The sequence below is a fragment of the Copadichromis virginalis genome, linkage group LG3, assembly GCF_057382275.1.
Source record: "Copadichromis virginalis isolate Kocher_CV1m ecotype Utaka linkage group LG3, C_Virginalis_male_GT1.1, whole genome shotgun sequence".
NCBI lineage: Eukaryota > Metazoa > Chordata > Actinopteri > Cichliformes > Cichlidae > Copadichromis > Copadichromis virginalis.
The window spans coordinates 39,020,551-39,040,450 of NC_140620.1; the positions used below are offsets into that span (position 1 = coordinate 39,020,551).

Below are 19,900 nucleotides of genomic sequence, written 5' to 3' on the forward strand. Positions count from 1 at the left end.
GTGTTTGACGGGTTGAAAGTTCTCGTGTTAGTGTAGAATTGCAGATAAAATGGATCAATATCCGTATCCACTGTTTTTTGAAGCCACTGACTTTACAGACAGAGAGAAGGAGAAAGTGAGGAGATACTTTCAGAAAAGGCGAGACTCCGGGGGTGGCGACTGCGGAAATCTTGAAAAACTCGGAGGAAGCGTTTATAAAATCTGTTTCAAGTTAAAAGAGGGTAGGACAGTCGATCATTTGTAAAAAAATTTTTTTTAGATTTGTGTTTAAATTCAGGCTGTTTCAGTGACTCTGTTTATGGATGTTTTCCAGATCAAGACAGAGTTTTGCAGAGGAAGTTTCACACCATCACTCTTCCGAGTGGAGAAGTGCGGCTGACCGTGAGCCGGACAAGTTCACCACAGACCTCTGACCAGCCATCGACAAGCCAATCACTGGTACAGTTTACTGCACTTTCAAACATGACTTGTGGTTACAGTAAAAACTGAGTGTCAGAATAATGTGGCCAAATCAGTTTAAGAGGAATGAGTTAGCCTCCAGGGGAAGTTGGACAGCTGAGGACAATATTGACAAAAAACAGATGATTATAAAATATTTCAAAGACACTGTAAGTACTGCAAAGAATACATTTTAAATAGTAAAACAGTGCTTTTTTAAAAAAAAGATACACGATCATTAAATTTGACGTCAGGGACAAATATAGAGAACTATGTGTTTGTTCCACTTTTGCTGGGCCCTCTTTTTTATAGCTTTCATTTCATTGTGCCTCAGTGTTTTCAGTGGCTGACAGTTCTCAGGTTTCTTTCACTTCTGAGTCTTGCTGTTAATACAGAGTGTAAATATACAGTCTAGTTCAGCATTTTTTAAATAAGAAAGCCTTCCCTGAAAAATACATCATGTGGATGGCACAGTGTGCAGATACAGATGCAAATACTTCACATACTATTTTGCATTAATGCCTTTGTAGACAAGGAAGCAATGCCATGTACAGGGAGTGCAGAATTATTAGGCAAGTTGTATTTTTGAGGAATAATTTTATTATTGAACAACAACCATGTTCTCAATGAACCCAAAAAACTCATTAATATCAAAGCTGAATGTTTTTGGAAGTAGTTTTTAGTTTGTTTTTAGTTTGAGCTATTTTAGGGGGATATCTGTGTGTGCAGGTGACTATTACTGTGCATAATTATTAGGCAACTTAACAAAAAACAAATATATACCCATTTCAATTATTTATTTTTACCAGTGAAACCAATATAACATCTCCACATTCACAAATATACATTTCTGACATTCAAAAACAAAACAAAAACAAATCAGCGACCAATATAGCCACCTTTCTTTGCAAGGACACTCAAAAGCCTGCCATCCATGGATTCTGTCAGTGTTTTGATCTGTTCACCATCAACATTGCGTGCAGCAGCAACCACAGCCTCCCAGACACTGTTCAGAGAGGTGTACTGTTTTCCCTCCTTGTAAATCTCACATTTGATGATGGACCACAGGTTCTCAATGGGGTTCAGATCAGGTGAACAAGGAGGCCGTGTCATTAGTTTTTCTTCTTTTATACCCTTTCTTGCCAGCCACGCTGTGGAGTACTTGGACGCGTGTGATGGAGCATTGTCCTGCATGAAAATCATGTTTTTCTTGAAGGATGCAGACTTCTTCCTGTACCACTGCTTGAAGAAGGTGTCTTCCAGAAACTGGCAGTAGGACTGGGAGTTGAGCTTGACTCCATCCTCAACCCGAAAAGGCCCCACAAGCTCACCTTTGATGATACCAGCCCAAACCAGTACTCCACCTCCACCTTGCTGGCGTCTGAGTCGGACTGGAGCTCTCTGCCCTTTACCAATCCAGCCACGGGCCCATCCATCTGGCCCATCAAGACTCACTCTCATTTCATCAGTCCATAAAACCTTAGATAAACTAGTCTTGAGATATTTCTTGGCCCAGTCTTGACGTTTCAGCTTGTGTGTCTTGTTCAGTGGTGGTCGTCTTTCAGCCTTTCTTACCTTGGCCATGTGTCTGAGTATTGCACACCTTGTGCTTTTGGGCACTCCAGTGATGTTGCAGCTCTGAAATATGGCCAAACTGGTGGCAAGTGGCATCTTGGCAGCTGCACGCTTGACTTTTCTCAGTTCATGGGGAGTTATTTTGCGCCTTGGTTTTTCCACACGCTTCTTGCGACCCTGTTCAAAGTCAAAGTCAAAGTCAACTTTATTTGTCAATTCTGCCACATGTACAGGACATACGGAGAATAGAAATTCCGTTACTCTCAAACCCTAGATGAAATAGCAAATGAACATTTAAATAAAGATAGTGATTAAAAAATGCAAATAAAATAATTAAAAAGTAAAAATTTAAATAAATAAATACAATACAAATTAGCAAGAAAGCTATGCAATATACAATATACAATATTCAGGTAAGGGTAAATGACATTGAGTGTAAACCAGGCAGAGTAGTGCAAATAGGCAAATAGTGCAAATGGAGATTTAGTAATGTTGACTATTTTGAATGAAACGCTTGATTGTTCGATGATCACGCTTCAGAAGCTTTGCAATTTTGAGACTGCTGCATCCCTCTGCAAGATATCTCACTATTTTTGACTTTTCTGAGCCTGTCAAGTCCTTCGCCTCTGTCAGTGCGCCCCAGGGCAGCTGTGGCTACAATGTAGCTTTACTCCAAGCTGTATAGGCTTTCGAGCCTATACAGCTTGGAGTAAGACAACATGCATGAAGAGGATGATGTGGACAAAATACTCATTTGCCTAATAATTCTGCACTCCCTGTATGTTACTCCACGTCCATACCATCAAAGATACTGTGTCATGGTCCTGGGTCCTTTTGACAAAGTGTTTTGAGTTCGCTTGTATTTTTGTCACTTGGTGTTATTATTTGTGTTTTACGTCCACTGTGTTTATTCTATAATTGGTTTTTCTGCTTTGCTTTTTGATTATTAGATTCCCCTCGTGTCTTTACCCCCTGTGTCTCCCTCTGTGTTTGTTTCTTTGTGTGAGTCCTTGTGCCTTGTGTTCCATCATGTTTCCCCAGGCCGTCTGCCTGTGCTCTCCCTTGTGTTCCCTCGTTCCCACCTGCCTCTCCTCCACTCCCACCCATATCATGTTTCCTGTTTTACTGTGAAGGTCCCGTGTTTTTTCTGTTCAGTCTAGCTTCCCCTGTCTCGTTATGGTTATTCGTATCAGCTGTACTCCTCGTGTGTTCTCACTTCCTTGTCATCCCTCTGTGGATTTAGGTAAGTGTCCTCCCTCATAGCTGTGTGACTCTCCCTGTGTCTCCCCATGAGTTTATAGGTTGTCGCAGTTTAGTTTATTTCTATTTGTATCACCTCTACACCTGCAATAAAGCAGTTCACATTTTTCATCTCTGTGAGTTTCCGTTTGGGTCCTTTTCCTTCCCTCACACAGCCGTTTTGTGACATACTGTTTTTAAAAACATAGGTCATAAAAAGCCAGATGGTAACACTCTCACTGGACACTTTATTAGGTACACCTTGAGAGTAACAGAGAAGACTTCAGTGCTGCTTTAAATCTTTGCTGTTAATTTTTTATTATAATGTTGTGATGTTATTTGAGTTAATGTTTCCTTCCTATCAACTCGAAGCAGTCTGGCCATCCTCTGACCTCTGACATCAAGAAGACGTTTTCATGCAGAGAATTGGATATTTTCTCTTTTTCAGTCCATTCTCTGTAATCCCTAGAGATGGTTGTGTGGGAAAATAAATAAATTAAAGCAGCTCAAATTTATTTTTCATTCTGATTCTCAGTTTGAACTTCAGAAGATCCTCTTGACCATGTCTAAATGGTTAGTGGCATGTGATTGGTTGATTATCCATATGTATTAATAAGCTTAAACAGGTGTACCTAATATAGTGGCCAGAGATTGTTTGTCTGTGTGGTTCGGTCACACAAAATTTTAAATTCCTTGTGGAATCCATGGACACTGCGTCTCGTTTGCACACAGATTAAAAAAAAAACCTCAACATCATGTTTTAGATTATTCACCAGTCATTGCATTCTGCTTTCATTTACATTGTACACAAATACCCAGACTGGTTTAGAAACAGGCCTGTAGCATATTTCTTTTATAACACAGTGTCATAGTCAGACATAGCAATCAAAAAGAAAAACATATAAACAAAAATATTAATTTAATGTGGTTTTACCTACATAACAGAAAGGACTGTATGAATTGGGGCAACTGCCATAAAATCAATGTTGTTGTTTTTTGTTTGTTTTTTTGTAGAACTAGTTTATGATGATTGAATGATTGATGTGTCCAAACAACAAACACTGAATTTTAATTTAGCAGTGGGCTCAGTGTTTCATGTTTACTCCATGATGGATCTCGTGTATGCTGTAGACTGGACATAGCTAACATAGTACATAATGGATGAATTATTAACAGATTTAAAGAGAAAAGAAATAAAATACATGACATGGCAAAGATTACGTTGATTAGAGGTTTTGAATAAGGGTTATGTATTACTTAATGTCCAACCCTATGTGGTACACTCCCACTGTTTACAATAAGTAGCCTATCGTATATCATAAATTGACAGATTTTTTTTTCTTTCCCTCTTTCAGAGCTCTAGAAACTCAAACATAAAAGGTCTTGAGAAGACTTTCAGGATAGATGTTTTCCTGCTGTTTTTCCTGAGAGACAACTGTAAAGCATACACAATTTTTGAAAAACAACTGTCATCAATCGGCTGCACAGTGGAGCTAAATTTCGATGAAGAGGAGGTTTTGGTTAGAGGAGAGGTTGACAAGGGGCCAGGAGGTGGTTTTGGTGGCGCTGCAGAGAAATGGGAGTGCCAAGTGGATCGGGTCTTTATTCGGCTTACCGAGACCTACCTCTGCTATCATGTGCTTGAGCCAAAACTGGTGAAAATGATACTGCAGGACTCGGCCTTTAAGACAGATGATATCAAAGTTTACACAGAGAGTGGCTATGCTGTGGTTGTAGGAGAGGTTGATGCCGTGAAGGAAAAGATTGCAATTCTGGAAAAACGCCTACCCACCAAAAAGGAAGTGCCAATTGTGGAGAGGAACTTCAAGCTCATAGAAGAAGACTTAAATCGAGAAATGCGTGCTAATTGTCCAGAGGTTACAATCATCAGAGGTAGTGCCATGATCACTTTGGAGGGCCCTGACAAAGAGGTGCAGTCAGGAGCTACAAAACTGGTTGAACTGATTAAGAACATAAAGGAGAAGAGCGTTAAGTTCCCTACAGCTTTGCTAACCTTCATGAAGACCAGTGATGCCATCCCAAAATACCAAACTCGCTTCCAGCAAAGGCTCAGAAACCCTGTTTTCTTTGAGGTGGGTGCAGATCTGGTTCTGTCCAGTTTGTCCTCTGATGCTTTAAAAATGGCCGAGGCAGCAGTAATGAGAGACTTTAAAGTGACCACTGTACAGCTGCAGGGTGCAATAGATCTCAACAGGTTGAAAGAAATTCTGAAGAAAGCCAAGAACGAGGCAAACAGTAGAGAGTTCAGAGTGGACATCAGCTACATGCCAGGCGCCAGGGGAACCTCAACAACCAACGTCCAACTGGTGGGCTACAGTGAAAATGTGGCCAAGCTCAATGAAGTTCTTCATGACTTCCAGTTGAATCAAGTTTCAAGTCAAGAAACCATCAATCTGCTTCATCCTGAAATGGTCGACTGTTTTAATAAAATCTTAGACTTGATTGGCATGAAGCAGACCAAGGTGACCTTACAAGCCTCACATTTTCCAAATCCTTGTGTGTTTGTGTCTGGTCCTCGATGTCATGTTCAGGAGGCCAAGGAGGCCCTAACATCAACTCTAGACAGTGTTGTAGTAGACACTTTGACTCTAGATGGACCAGGGGCTCAGCAGTACTTCCAGGAAGAGGGTAAAGTGACTAAAGAGCTGATAGAGAGCTCCTGTCACGTCATTATCCGAGAGAAGCAAACTGCAGCCATCCCAAACGTGCAAAGACCACGAAACACCAGCAGACTCAGTGATACACCTAGATCTCTCAGCTACAGCAGCAGCATGTACAGCACAGTTGGAAACTCTGCAATCAACAGAACAAACCTGAAGATCAAACTCAGCAGTTTAGAAAATGAACAGGTTTGATTATTTCCATTCAATTCTATTTCCCATAGTCTCAAAATAAAATATCAACATTCATGTTATTCAAAATGATTTCTGCAGGTGGATGTTCTGGTGGTCCCCATGCTCAACAAACAGCTGACTTCTACAAATATTGGCAAAAGTTTGTTGGCCAAAGCTGGGAATATATTAAAGTTAAAGTTTGATTCAGTCTTAGCCAGTTGTGCCCTCGCCCCTGGTGATGTTCAGCTGGTTGATGCACCTCCATCTCTGGGCTGCTCCAGGATTTTCTTCATTGAGTGCTTGCCTTGGGATGGAGTAAGAGGACAGAGTGTTCAGGTAAAATTAAGGACTTTCATTAACACTTCTGGTGATGGAAAAGTGCTAATTCATATTTAATTTACCTTCAGAAAACCATTGAAATGCACTTTATAGCTGTACATAGATGAAAGTATTAATTTGAATAATCAGATGATATCTAAGCATGTATACTCAAAACTAGAGGAACAGACAAAAGAAAAGATAATAAAATATTTAACTGAAAAGTAAAAGCATTAACACACAAACTAGTCAATTAACTGTACCTATAACTGCAAGGGAGGATTTATCCTCCAAAGCCTCACTGTTTTCCATGTGTGCTCTGTTAGTTGCAGTGTGCAATCCAAGAGTTTGAAAACATAGTTTAAAAATATGTAACTTTTGATTTGCAGGCTCTTGGTAACGGTCTGAAGAGGTGTCTGGAGCTTTGTGCACAGCTGAATTTGGGTTCAGTGGCCATTCCAATCATTGGGCCAGGAATTGTTTTACAATACCCGCTGAGAGAAGCTATTCAAGTGTTGACTGACATCATTCACCAGTTTGGATTATCTGCATCCTCTGGATCTCTTACAAACATCCACATTGTGATTAAACCTGGTTACCCTGATTCTGAGGAGGTCAGTGTCAGTTGATATGTCCTGATCTGATATGTAACATGAAGGCATCCATCTTTCATCATGTTATTCTGTGTTTTTATCTACAGTGCTACCACGATGTCTACAAACAGCTCGGCTTAAATATGAACCAGGGAGGCCAAGGTAAACTAGCACTACTCATACTGTCTTCATTATGTGAGATTAATGAATAGTGAGCAGATAAAAAGCCTTCAGCCAGTGTTATATTTTACCATCTTCATTATCACCCTCAGCCATCAGACTAAATATCAGACAAAATCAATGTGTGGTGTTCTTCGTCTCAGCAATCTTCAGGTCCCTCACCAGCGACCTAGATGACATCGTCATAACAGTGGGAAGTGGAGTTAAACTACATGTGGTGTTTGGTGACATCACTAATGAGACTACAGATGCTGTGGTGAACATAACAGACTCCCAAAGTTTTAACTTTGGTAAGTAACCTTGGTGAGCAGGAGGATCACTATGGCAAAGTCAAACAGCTGTTCATGAATATCTGCTCAAAAATGGGGATGCCCATATGAATATAATCTTTGAGGATCAAAGTTTTCATCTAGCATTATCAGCAGGTCACTTACATTAGCTAAAAACCTCAGCATATAATTATGAAGAGCTTAACAGATAGTCATGGTTGAACATCATAAGTATTAGAAAGCCACTAATTTCTAATGTATATGGAGCTGTAAAACTAGATAATTTCTTATATTTTGGATCTCATACCTATCATGGTTATAGTTTCACATAATGAAATCTAGTGCAAATTAGGCACATTCAGCAGGAACAGGCTTAGTGGATGGCAAAATGTAAAACTCTCAGGCGTAGGTGATGGAAAGCAATCAAACTGTAACACAGACAAGTGACTCAGTGACAGTCTGGCAGGGAACAGAGATGAACAGGTGAACTGGTACGCTGCCTGTGGTGTCAACTCAGCATGAGAAATGTTTGATCTTCAGCCAAGAAGGTTTGGCAGGGATTAGCCTTTGACTTACCTTTGAGTACCATTTCCCATAAATGCATGTGGATTGATTTGGGAATATAGGGTTGATGAGTAACTATTCAGGAAACGTATCCAACTGTGACACAAATTGGAACTTAAGATGAAACTGTGGCATTATTATTATTGTTGCTATTTCCAAAGCTGTACTTACTAATTAAATACATTTATTAAATATATTTTACCAATAGGCATTAGACATTCATTTTACTAAGATTATCTTACTCTTTTTGAAACCCCAGTTTTTCTTTTAATGTTACCATAAGATTGGTATTTGTGATTTTTATTACATGCTAACAAATCAAAATGTATTTGTTACTCAACTGTGCAACTGACCCTAAATATTACAGTAGCAAAATTTGGCATGTTACTAACAAAATCAGTGCGCTCCAGGGTAGCTGTGGCTACAATGTAGCTTGCCATCACCAGTGTGTGAATGGGTGGATGACTGAATGTAGTGTAAAGCGCTTTGAGGTCCATAGGGACTAAGTAAAGCGCTATACAAATACAGGCCATTTACCATTTTTTACCATTTACCAAAATAAATGGCAATAGTTATGTAAAGGTTGGTAACCTCCATCATCAGAATCATCAGTCCTGGTGCTGATTAGCTTTTTTAGCATGCTAAAACTAGCACAAGATTAGCATGTAGCACAAACTTGCCTTCACTGACATCCTTTAAAATATATTTTTTCTTTCTCTATATATGGCTTATGCAAAGACATCTCAACTTTAGCTGAACCACAGGCGGCAGCAACAGTGAATCGAGGAGAAATTTTCGTGACCCAGTCTGGAAACTTCCTCAGTAAAGCTATTTTACATGTGCATGGAGAACAGGATGAAGTCCTCATTGAACAACTTGTGTGTGATATCATTTGTTACTGTGAATCACATAAATATAATTCAGTGGCAATTCCTGCCATGTGTGCTGGTAAGTATTTTGTTCAGCATTTCTATTTATTCTGTTTGTTGTGCTACACACACACACACCTAAGAGGCAGGGGTGTTTTTGCAGGAGCTGGAGGTTTGGATCCTGCGATTGTGGCAGGAGCCATTTTTCGAGGGATCAAGTCATCTGCATCAATCATGACCAGCCTCACTGACATCCGTCTCATCCTGATTAAGATCGATGTCTTCTTGACTTTTAAAGAGGAAGCGATGCAGATGTATTCCCCAGCTGTCATCAACAGAGGTGATAGAAATATTCACAAACTGACATTTTGTGTAGTTATTTAGTGTAATGAATTTTAAAATAAAAACTGATTCAAAATTATTTTACTGAAAACTTTTCCTGATTTGTTCTAGTACTTCCAGTACTTCCAGTACTTCCAGTTCAAGTACAGCAACAACAGCCTCCTCATTCTGTGAGTGCATACCTCAGCAGTCTCCAAATCAGCTCTACAAGTCAGCAGTCTGTCTTCACGTTCCTGGGTCTTTCCAAAAAGGACGTTGACGATGCCATGGAAAAGCTGAAGCATCAATATCAGACGCAGTGCTCCAGTAACACCTTCTCAAAGGAGGAACTGGAACCCCTCGACCAGGATGACATGATGGAGCTGAAGGAGCTGGTGGAGTCTGAGGGTTTATTCATGCAAACAGATCAGGCTGGCACCCTAACAGTGAGCGGGCTAAAAGACGGGGTCACCCGGGTGATGCAGAAAATGAATCAGTGTCAGTTAATGGCTCTTGCTAGAGAGGTAAGAGTCAGGGAGGAGGAGGATTTGTACCTTCGAGTTGTTTGGTGCATCCTGGCACATAACGGTAACTGGGAAAGACTTCCCAGAACAGCCAATCACCAACTGGAAAGCGACGAATTAACAGAAGGAATAACAGATGCACAGGGACTCACATGGGAGGTTAATCTACAGAGAATGGTGGCCACACAATCACTGAGACAGACAACGAAGCTGAAACGACTTGAGAATCTCACAGGTGAGAAGATAGTTCTCAATGATTTACAAAATGAGCCCGACTGATACTGGAGTTTGATGCTTGAGAGTAATACAAACTCAAAAGAAACAAATGTTAAAGTGTATAAGATGTAATGAAAGGATGGAGTACAAATAGAAATGCATAATATATTGCAACCTGCCGCACCTGTAAGAAAAACAATCATACAACACCTCGAACACAAAACTTTAAAAATGCACAGCTACATAAATATCTGTGTGTGCATGTGTGTGTGACAGACAGAGAGAGAGAGAGTGAGAGAGAAGAGTATGTGTATGCGTCTTTGTCACGAAATATACATGAAAATGAGTGTGGGAAGCTGCAATAACACCTCTCAGGAGCCAGAGCATGATAGAGATGGATCCAGGAGAACCATTTGAAGCCCCCAAGAGTACCAAAGACCTGAGGCCACACATCTCAGTGATATCTGTGCCTCCATGCCAGCAGGAGAAGAAAGGAGGCCCTTAAATGGGCAGCTCAGAGCCAAGGGGTGGGAGTCCCAGAGGGCTAGAGGCAACAGTCAACCGACCCTCCTAGACTTTGGCCACCCTAGTGTGAGCCAAGCTCAAATTCCCGGGCTCAAGGTGCCAAAGAATTGCCCAGTAGCTGGCAGACGTGTGTGGGTTTGTGAAACAGGGGTCTAGGAAGATGGCTCTACCCACTGTGACCTACGCTACCCACAACCCTCCATCAAGACACTACATCTATGGTTGATGCATTGTATGAGGGAATGAGAATTTACTACAAGAATTTGTAGTAAATGGCAAATAATAAAGCTTAGCATAAGCTCTTTCTGTGTCTTCTTGTTTGTATGCTGTATAAGCTATATATGCTTGTCTCTTTCAGACTTTACTTTCCCTCTGTACTGGGACAGCATGGCTGCCAGTGAAAATATGATGGTCATTCCCCTGGAGTCTTCTTCTGCAGAGTACCGAACAGTGAAGGAGGCCTTCAAACGAACCGTCGCCAAAACTGTGATGAAGGTGGGTGGCTCTCCTTGCGTAAAGGAACGTTTCAGTTTCTAATTGTATTACCTGTTTTATTATATGCATGCTGCTTCATCACTACTTTATTCTTTTGTAGTCAGTACAACCAATGATATTAAATGTTATTAATGAAGTGTAAAGTGTAAAAAATATTTCTGTCTTTATTTGCTTTAATATTTATGTATATTTAGGTATATTATTTACAGTAATTCCCATTATTTATTTATTTATTTATTCATTTATTTATTTATTATTGCTTCCTTTTTATGACATATCCTATCATAAATTCTACCTCGAAGTTTGTTCCGTGTATTTGGTTTTGTAACCCCAGTAACATGCCCAGAGATATATACATACATATACACACATACTGATGCAAATATACATGTGCACACACATACACATATATAAACACAGTGTTTGTGTAAAAAGCGAGTGCAAACCGTATCTTTGTAGTGGTCATGCTGGGACATTGTTTCAGTTCCTCACTCAGTCTGTTCCAGTGCTTCACTCCCAACATAGATGCAAAAACTTCATTTATCAGTAAATAAAGGATATTTAACTAATAAATTTATAGATAAAATGGAAGAGTAAAAAAGATCACAATGTAATTCCAAGTTACAAGAAATCAGTCAATGTCACATTATATAAACAAACTAAATTCACCATTTGAAAGATATGATTTATTTAATTCAATTGTATTTATTTATTTTTTAATTGTATTCATTCATTCTGGATTTTAGTTTTAGTTTCATATATCTGAAGTCCACTGAATTGATGATGACATAATTTTCTCATTCACAATACAAAGAAAGTTTCAATACAGTTGTAAAACCTGCCTGCAAATCATCATGTTTTCAGTTTTTCAGATTTGCAGATTTAAGGTAATTAATTGATCGATGTTTACAACACAGAATCTTCTCATACCTGAGATGCACACCTCAATTTATGGCCCTCAGAATATGAGCATAAAACTACCCCTCAGATGTAATTAATATCCTTGATTACCTTGTTTGGCAGCTTGTTGATCCTTTGTCCATCTTCTCTCTTGTCAGATTGACCGTTTGCAGAACGTTCACCTGCGTCGCGCCTATGAAGCACAGAAGAAGCACATTTCTGATAAGAATGCACAGGAGGGAGGAGCAGGGGAGAAACTTCTGTACCACGGGACGACCCAGGAAAATTGCAACTCCATAATGAAAACTGGATTCAACAGGCGCTTTGCTGGGCAAAATGGTGATAATCTTTTTATAATCCACAAGTGCAAACTGTCAGTGCCAATAATTTGCATAACATGTTCTAACCAAAGTCAACACCAGAGTCTTCTTAGAGTTGCAGGTTTTCTGTTGCAGGGCAAAATAAAAGTAACCTTGTCATTAGCAGTCTAGTCTAAAATTAAGTAAATAAAACCTCAGATGATAGGAAAACGTGGTATATTAAGTTTCATTATTCATTTAACAAAAATTAAGCTAAAAGGAGGAAGCAGTGTATGAAAGCCAAAGTGTCCCCTTAATGCTTACATGTGTGTGAGCATCTTTATAAAAACAGAAGTTTTGGCACTACTACTGGTCGAGAGCATTCAGGTGTGTGTCAACACAATACCACAATCTTCCTAGGAGTGGACGTCCCAGCAAACTTGCCCCAAGATCAAGATCTTGCAATGCTCAGAGAAATTGCAAAACACCCAAGAGCTACATCTCAGACTCTGCAGGTGTCGTTAGCATGTTAAATGTTAAAGTTTATGACTGTACAACTAAAAACAGACTGTCTGTTGACTGTGTGTTGTTTGTAAGGGTTGCTTCTTTTTTTTTCTTTTTTTTGCAACCACAAGTCAACATGAGCACCTCTGTTCTAGAGAGTCTAATGTGAGGCTGACAGCTAAAAAAAATCCAATACTGGATTACGTAAAAGCACAATGATTTCAAGCATAGCAGCAAATCTACAACACAATAGCTGCAAATGCTGCAATGGCCCAGTGTCCTTGCTCAAATGATGTGGTGGGACCTTAAGAGAGCTGTGCATAAATGAATGCCTGCAAACCTTAATGAACTGAAGCAACGCGCTAAAGAAGAGTGGGCTGAAATGTCACCAGAACAATGTGTGAGACTGATAAAGCCACACAGGAAATGATTACTTAAAGTTATTGCTGCTAAAGATGATTTAATTATTAAGGTATTGAGTTTCGGGTTTTTGGGGGGATTTTTTTACCCCATCAGTCCATCGAGCGGGCATTGGTTGGCATAAGTGACCAACTTTGCAAACAAAATAACACAAAACAAGGCAACATAGGATTTTCAAATCGATACCATAGGTGTCGCTAATAAAGATCTTGTTTGAGTTCAAATCTCATTAGCCTTGACCTCAAGGTCAGCACCCCTGCTTCAATCTTTTTTAGGGTGACATTCAGTTTTTTCACAGTTTGCATTCAGTGAATTTTCATAATGGTAATAAGTATTTTCCTGTTATATGAGTGTAAGTATAACTGTATGGATTTTCAGGCCAGGGCATGATGATCCCCGCTTCAGAGAATTGACTCTAATGGTGCATCGATTTAAGTTTTTACTATAGTATTTGTTACTAATTACAAAGGAGGAGAGCTAATGTGTTTAAATAGACCTTTGACAAGTAACAGGCAATCCAGTATAACCACTGCTTGTTCCTGTATACTGTCAGGACAATGCAGGTAAAAATACACTGTGATTATGAGAGCATTCATATATTAAGGCTGAATAAATTATTTTCTCTTCTGGTGACTTTGGTGTTTCAAGGGTGATATGAAAGGCAAGGCTTTGTTGTTGTTGTTTTTAATCTTGTTAAGCATTTGTGGCTTTCGTGACACATAAAACCTTGGGTTTAAGTGATTGTGGAGGTGTTTTCAGGTCTAGTACAATAACAGCGCTTGATTCCTTATTGGGCTGAAAGGAAAGATTTTCATGTTCCTGCATGCACTAATAAAACATGTCAATTACAATCAACAGTGTAGTTAAAACACCTGGTGGAAGATATTAAAGTAGCAGTAGCAGCAAAGGAGGGTTTAGTGAACTAGTAATTCTGTGTTCTACAGCTTGTACTTCCAGGGTATTTGTGACACCTAAAGAATCTACTGCTAGAAGACTGAGGGGTATCATGTGATTTATATTTCAAGACACTACAGTGTAAATGTGATCAGCTATTGTTAATTTTCTTTTTCTTTTCTTCCTACCCTCAGCAACTTCATACGGTCGTGGGACCTACTTTGCTGTAAATGCCAACTACTCGGCTCAGCCCACCTACTCCAAGCCAGCTGCTGATGGTTCTCAGTTAATGTTCGTCGCCCGAGTCCTCACAGGCGTCTGCACTCATGGCCGACATGATATGAAGGTGCCTCCACCTAGAAACCACCAGCAGCCTCACGACCGCTATGACAGTGTGGTAGACAGAATAGATAACCCCAGCATGTATGTTGTGTTTCATGACAACCAAGCGTACCCTGACTACCTCATCACATTCAAGTGAGAGTAAAGGAAAAGTTTTTTCCACTGTTTACAAACAAAGGTGTCTGAAAAATCCAAAAAGAAAAATAATAAAACTAATATGCACATTTCACACTACAGTTATATACAGTGAGATTTCGAGTTTGAATTATAGAATTATGTCTGATTTTAAGCTTAATTATTGACCTGTCACTGAATTAGAAAAGTTACATATGTGTACATAAACACTGGAAACATGTTACACAATCATGCAGTTTTTAATCTTTGATTTGGTTGACATTTGCATCTTACATCTTCACTTTGTAAAGTGTAAAGCACTTTGAATCACATCTAATTAGTCCAAGAACATGTCACAATACTCTAATAAAGATTTACTGTATGATTGCCTGGTCCATTCGTAAACTGTGACATTTCATTTGAATTGTGGTGACATTATGCAAACAACATCTAAAAAATATTTGAATTCATAATCAAGTAACTGTTAAACATAGTAAACCATCTGGTAGAAGAGTTAAAAAAGTTAACTGTGTTAAAATGAGAGTTAAAAACATGAGTGAAGAGAGAAAAGCTCCAGTGGGATGATAATCTTTCTTGTCTGTGGCATTTTTGTCCACAGCTAAATGTGTTTTACAAGAAAAGGGCTCTATATGTTTCCTTTGGAGTTCATTTACTACAAAACTGAATCTGTTATATATATCCGTTCGTTAAGTCTGACGTCACTAGCCGTGTCTGGGCCTAAACTCCGCTGCAGGTCCATATATCAAACGATCACTATGGCATTACTGAGAGTTGAAAAACTGTCTAAACTCTTTCATCTTTAATAAAATGATCAGCGTTCTGCTCTACCAGGTGTAACAATTGAGTTTAACATCCAGGCATCCATGAAAACGGAATTTATGACATTTAACGGAGTTAGAAGTTAGCAGGAAGTTAGCTCGCTAGCTTCTATCTAAATACAATATAGCATGTCCTGACTGTGGGGTTTTGGAAACAAATTAAAACGTACAGCTCTGTTATCACTTCCAACATAAATGAAGACAGAAAACTAAACAGCAGTGACGTTTGTAGGGTTACTGAAGTTTGGCTAGCTGGTATATAATGATGTTCCTCATGACCGCTAGCGACACAGCTATGTTAGCATAATGTAAACAAGCTAACTTTTTTTCCACTCGATAAAAGTTAACGTGAGTGTTCTCGGTGGTCAGGAACAAATGTAATCGCATGGCAGGATGCTGTAAAAGGACCAAACTTCAGCCAGGACAACAACTGAGATAATCCATCCACAATACGAGGTTAGTCATTCATATACTGCTGCATGGGCTGGGCTGTAGTTACATCCTAAGGTTTTAAAAACTGAGCTTAAATAAATGATTAGCGGTAATAAAAGCCGAGGGAGGTCAACACTGATCACTGACTGTTTTAGGAGCTTTTTGAGATTAAATAGAAGAAAATACAAAACATTAAACATGTTAACAACACAAAAGCCATATTAAACGCAGACTACTTTAGGCACGGAAGTAGGATTTGTCACGTCATCACTTAACAACCGGATTATATTATATAAAATATAAGCCATTTAGCAGCTAGCTATTAATTTGACTACTATCTGTGCAGCATTTGAAAACAATATCAGCAATGCTGAAGCTATGTAGCTGAAAAACTGTAGTTGCATAACAATGATATAGGCCTATATGTGGTAAAAGAATAATTGAGGCTAAATAATGCTGGGCGTTTGTGAACGTAGCAATTCTCAGGGGTTGATGGTGACAGACGCCTGGCCTTGGACCTGCCGGAGAGCAGGACAGTCCAGAGTGGCGATCACCCTGCTTGTCCCGGCCCTCTGCGGAGTGAAATACTCAGTCCAGGTCAGAGAAGAGCCTCCTATGACCAACCTGAGAAAAGACAAACACGTCAAAAATATTAAAGCAAGACGCAGAATCCTTTGAAATAGGTGTTTTGTTTTTTTTCCTTTTGCTACTATTTGGAGGTTATAAAATCTCATCCAAAGGAATAAGATGAAACTGAAACCAGTTTTTGGTTTTATGTGGAAATATTTTATACAAACAGTTGTTCATGATCACTCACCTGTAATACCTGGACTTTGGCTCCATCATCCCAGGTCCTTCCATGCGAATGTAGACGTTCTCCAGGTTGAAGCTGAAGGGGTTTGTGAACTCCACAGTTGCTATCATCTCTTCACTCACTTTGCCTCTACCAGACACCTGAAGTACACACAGGAAATGTAAAAAATCTACCCCCAAAATCCAACTTTGTATATGATAAACAGTTGCTGGATAGGACATCAAACATGTAATAAAAGCAAAGTAAACTGCCCGAGTGGAACCAGGTTTGTCTTTAATGTGATGTAGGATGCACACTGCAACTGAAGAAACACCAGCAAAGAGAAAAATGCTGCAAAAGCACACAAAACACATCAGAAATAGAAAAAAAAACTCTAAGGACAAAAAATAAATAAATTGTGAAACAAAGTGTTTCTAGGGACAAGATAAAATGACGGACGAACTGCAGCAGTGAAGAAACGTGCAGTGTTACACTGAGGCTCACTTAAAAGAAGCAGAGGGTTCATCATTGTCGAGAGGAAAGAAAGGATACAGGTATCGTGTGTTTTAACCACACGAGTCATATGTTTGCTATTAGCCGTTTACTGTTAGCTTGTCACTTTCACAGCTGTTCCATCACATAATGGTGAAACACTTCATTTTGTTTTGTGATTTTATTTATTTATTTATTTATTTATTTTTGGATTTTGTGGTATTTCCTTGTTTTGCTTCTGTTGTTTTTTATTCAATTTCCATTGTGTTTGTGTGCTTTTCCAGCATTTTTCTATTTGCTAGCGTTTCCTTAAGACGCAATGTGTTTGATCTCTCGGGGGCCACCACAAGGAATCATTTCAGACCTCGATGATGAGTTTGGGGTTGCGCAGGGTGACGACTTTCATTGCGGTGATGATTAGACCGGTCTCTCTGATCTTCCCCGTAACAATGAAGTGGAGGTTAGCTTGTTCCACCAGACGCTTCATATATTTCTTCGACTCCACAATTGCCACCTCCTTCTTATCTGTTAAATATAAAAATATTTCTACTTTGATGTGTGTATATTTCCTTAAATCAAAGTTAGAGATAAGATAAAAGATTAAATACTCATCGAGGCAGACATTTGTCCATAACTCAGGATTACACTGAAACAGTTGTCTACATTTGGTAATCATCTGTGGTTTCATGACTATGCCTCTTCATTTCCATGCCGTACACATGACTCACTCATTTTGGGTTCAATCACCACCCTGGGGGTCAGGAACAGGAATTCGGTGCTGGCAACTCCAGTATAATACACCACACTCCCGCTGATGTAGGCGTCCACAGTGCGGCGCTCATCGCTCTTGTTTTCGAACTCCACGTTCAGCTCAAAGTTGTCACCCACGCTGATCTCCAGGTTGGGCAGGACCACGTCCACATCAGCCGCGGGAGGGCTGGACTTCTCTCGTTTGCAGCCGTACTCCTCTGCTTTTTCCAGGACTGTCCGCTCCTCTGTGCTGCCTGTGTTGGGCATTTGAAAAACATTAGTGTGTTTGTATATTAACAGAATAAATTCTGACGTCCTTTTTTATTTGCTTTGCATTTTTAAAATGGTCTTGTCTCAGAATCGTCTAATCTTTGCCCAGTTTGTGATAAATGAAGCACCAGGAGTCTTTTAGTCCAGAGTACCAACTGTGGATAAAAACAATACAGCACGATGCCAAATGGAGCTGATTTCCAAATGAAAATAACTCAAATTCACAGTGTTTTCCTAAAAACACTGCCTAATCTGGCAACCGTATTGGAGTTCATGATGCCCGACAGCATTCAAGAGTGCCAACAATGAGCTGTTCTCCCGTTTGAACTTGCCACCTGGCATTTCAGCTCCAAGGATTTAAACACTGACTTAGAGACTGGCAGAGCAGGGTAATCCATCACTGTAAAAATGAAGCCTAACAGTGTGTTTCTGCTCAAGTGTTTCCATTTTCTTTTCTTTTTTTCATTATTTCATGATGTCAAGGTGACTGCATTCATTTTGCACATTTTAAAGCTGCTCCTTCATTTACTGTGGCATTCTGAGCTCAGGCTCCAGCACAGAAAACAGATCTGCTGCTTCCTGAAACACTGACATTTGTGTTCGATGTAGTCCCTGACCTTCAGCAAATTTGTATTGATCTGTAATGTCGCGGCGGGTCACATCTCCTGGAGATTTGGTCAGAACCAGGCGGCCTACGTGAGTTCGGTTCACTCTGACTGGCTCCAGGGTTCCATCTTTCCTCCGGGAATGAAACACCACATCACTGTTAATCTGTAGAAGGAAAGAAATAGGCACTGTAAAAACAAATACTGTGTGCCTTCTGTCATCAAACTGCCTGGTTATTGGTCATAAAACACAACAACCAGCGAGCGACGTCATTAAATACAAACACATTCTCAGTAATTCTAGAAAGAGAGTAATTCAAAGGCATTCACCTCGGCAAACACGAACGCAGCGTCAAATGGGAAGCAAATCTGTCCGTGCTTGATGGCCTGGACTGACGCAGGTCCACATCTGTACATGCCTTTATGGATTACAAAGGAAAAATCAAAAAATCAGTGTGACTCAAAGCACAGAAAACATTTGCCTCTCCTTTTACATTGCTTTGACCTAACCCTACAGCATTGGGAAAACCAAGGGAGGAGATTATAGAATTCCCTAACCTTATTACTAAATTTTTGCTAAATTTTTGCTCACCATCACTGGTCTCCTGTGGTGTTGCATCCACAACCTGCCAGCCCCCAAAGCCAGGAGGGAGGTCAGGTCTGGACATGTAGCACTCGTTCCAGCAGTGATAGTTCCTGACAAAAAAAAGAAACAGTGGTAAATATATAATCCAGTTTAGTTTGTATCTAATAATTTAATTTAGGTATATTTTCAGAATCAATTACTTAATCTTGATTATCTGGTGCTCCTACGAGAATACTGTAAATTTATTTCTCAGTAAATTTTGTTGCAATTCTCTGGAGAACAAAAAAGTCTGATTCTGAGTACTACCATTTGAAGTGTGTTAACAGACACCTACCAACAGGAGTGCAAAACATGTAGACCAAGGCAAGTAAAGAAATCTCAGGATATCTGTTAAATGGAAAGTTTCAGTACCAGATGGAGTCCCTGGTTCTGTTTCGATCAATCTTGCCGTTTTCATCCATGATTATGTCAGTCTTCAAGTTTCCATCGTTGTCGTGAGCTGAGTAGTAGTTGGTGACGACCCGAGATGGGATGCCCAGACAGCGTAAGACTGAAATGCAGAGGCAGAATTTACAGTCAAATCAAAAACAAGGGCGGGAGTCAAGAGCTTAAGAAATGTGGTTCTAAACTGAGTGAGCTGGTGCAGAGTCAAAGGAGACTGTATGTAAAAGGCACCCAC

At 39.7% G+C, this 19,900-nt stretch overlaps 2 protein-coding genes across 2 annotated transcripts in view; one reads left to right on the plus strand and one right to left on the minus strand.

The window, feature by feature from the left end:
- LOC146714606 (protein mono-ADP-ribosyltransferase PARP14-like) lies at positions 1-14,837 on the plus strand. The gene is made up of 13 exons (XM_085451011.1): positions 1-221; positions 314-438; positions 4,608-6,122; positions 6,207-6,443; positions 6,815-7,039; positions 7,126-7,180; positions 7,342-7,488; positions 8,770-8,979; positions 9,064-9,240; positions 9,354-9,980; positions 10,845-10,981; positions 12,040-12,220; positions 14,193-14,837. Exons 1-13 carry the CDS (start codon positions 50-52, stop codon positions 14,477-14,479), a joined length of 4,095 nt encoding a protein of 1,364 aa, XP_085307137.1. The 5' UTR covers positions 1-49; the 3' UTR covers positions 14,480-14,837.
- f13a1b (coagulation factor XIII, A1 polypeptide b) overlaps positions 14,696-19,900 on the minus strand; it is a 14,144-nt gene continuing 8,939 nt past the window's right edge. The window contains exons 8-15 of the mRNA XM_085451010.1: positions 19,633-19,771; positions 19,228-19,331; positions 18,966-19,054; positions 18,648-18,801; positions 17,739-18,014; positions 17,375-17,535; positions 16,543-16,679; positions 14,696-16,349 (exon numbers count right to left, since the gene is read on the minus strand). Coding sequence (XP_085307136.1) covers positions 16,208-16,349; positions 16,543-16,679; positions 17,375-17,535; positions 17,739-18,014; positions 18,648-18,801; positions 18,966-19,054; positions 19,228-19,331; positions 19,633-19,771 — 1,202 coding nt within the window. The 3' untranslated portion in view covers positions 14,696-16,207. The remainder of the gene's footprint in view (positions 16,350-16,542; positions 16,680-17,374; positions 17,536-17,738; positions 18,015-18,647; positions 18,802-18,965; positions 19,055-19,227; positions 19,332-19,632; positions 19,772-19,900) is intronic.

What these genes read in the sequence shown, in the direction of transcription:
- LOC146714606 (XM_085451011.1), top strand. Translation starts at nt 50, where the DNA reads ATGGATCAATATCCGTATCCACTGTTTTTTGAAGCCACTGACTTTACA. An exon ending in CATCGACAAGCCAATCACTG is followed by an intron (nt 439 to 4,607) that starts GTACAGTTTACT and finishes TCCCTCTTTCAG; the next exon opens with AGCTCTAGAAACTCAAACAT. An exon ending in TATGAACCAGGGAGGCCAAG is followed by an intron (nt 7,181 to 7,341) that starts GTAAACTAGCAC and finishes TCTTCGTCTCAG; the next exon opens with CAATCTTCAGGTCCCTCACC.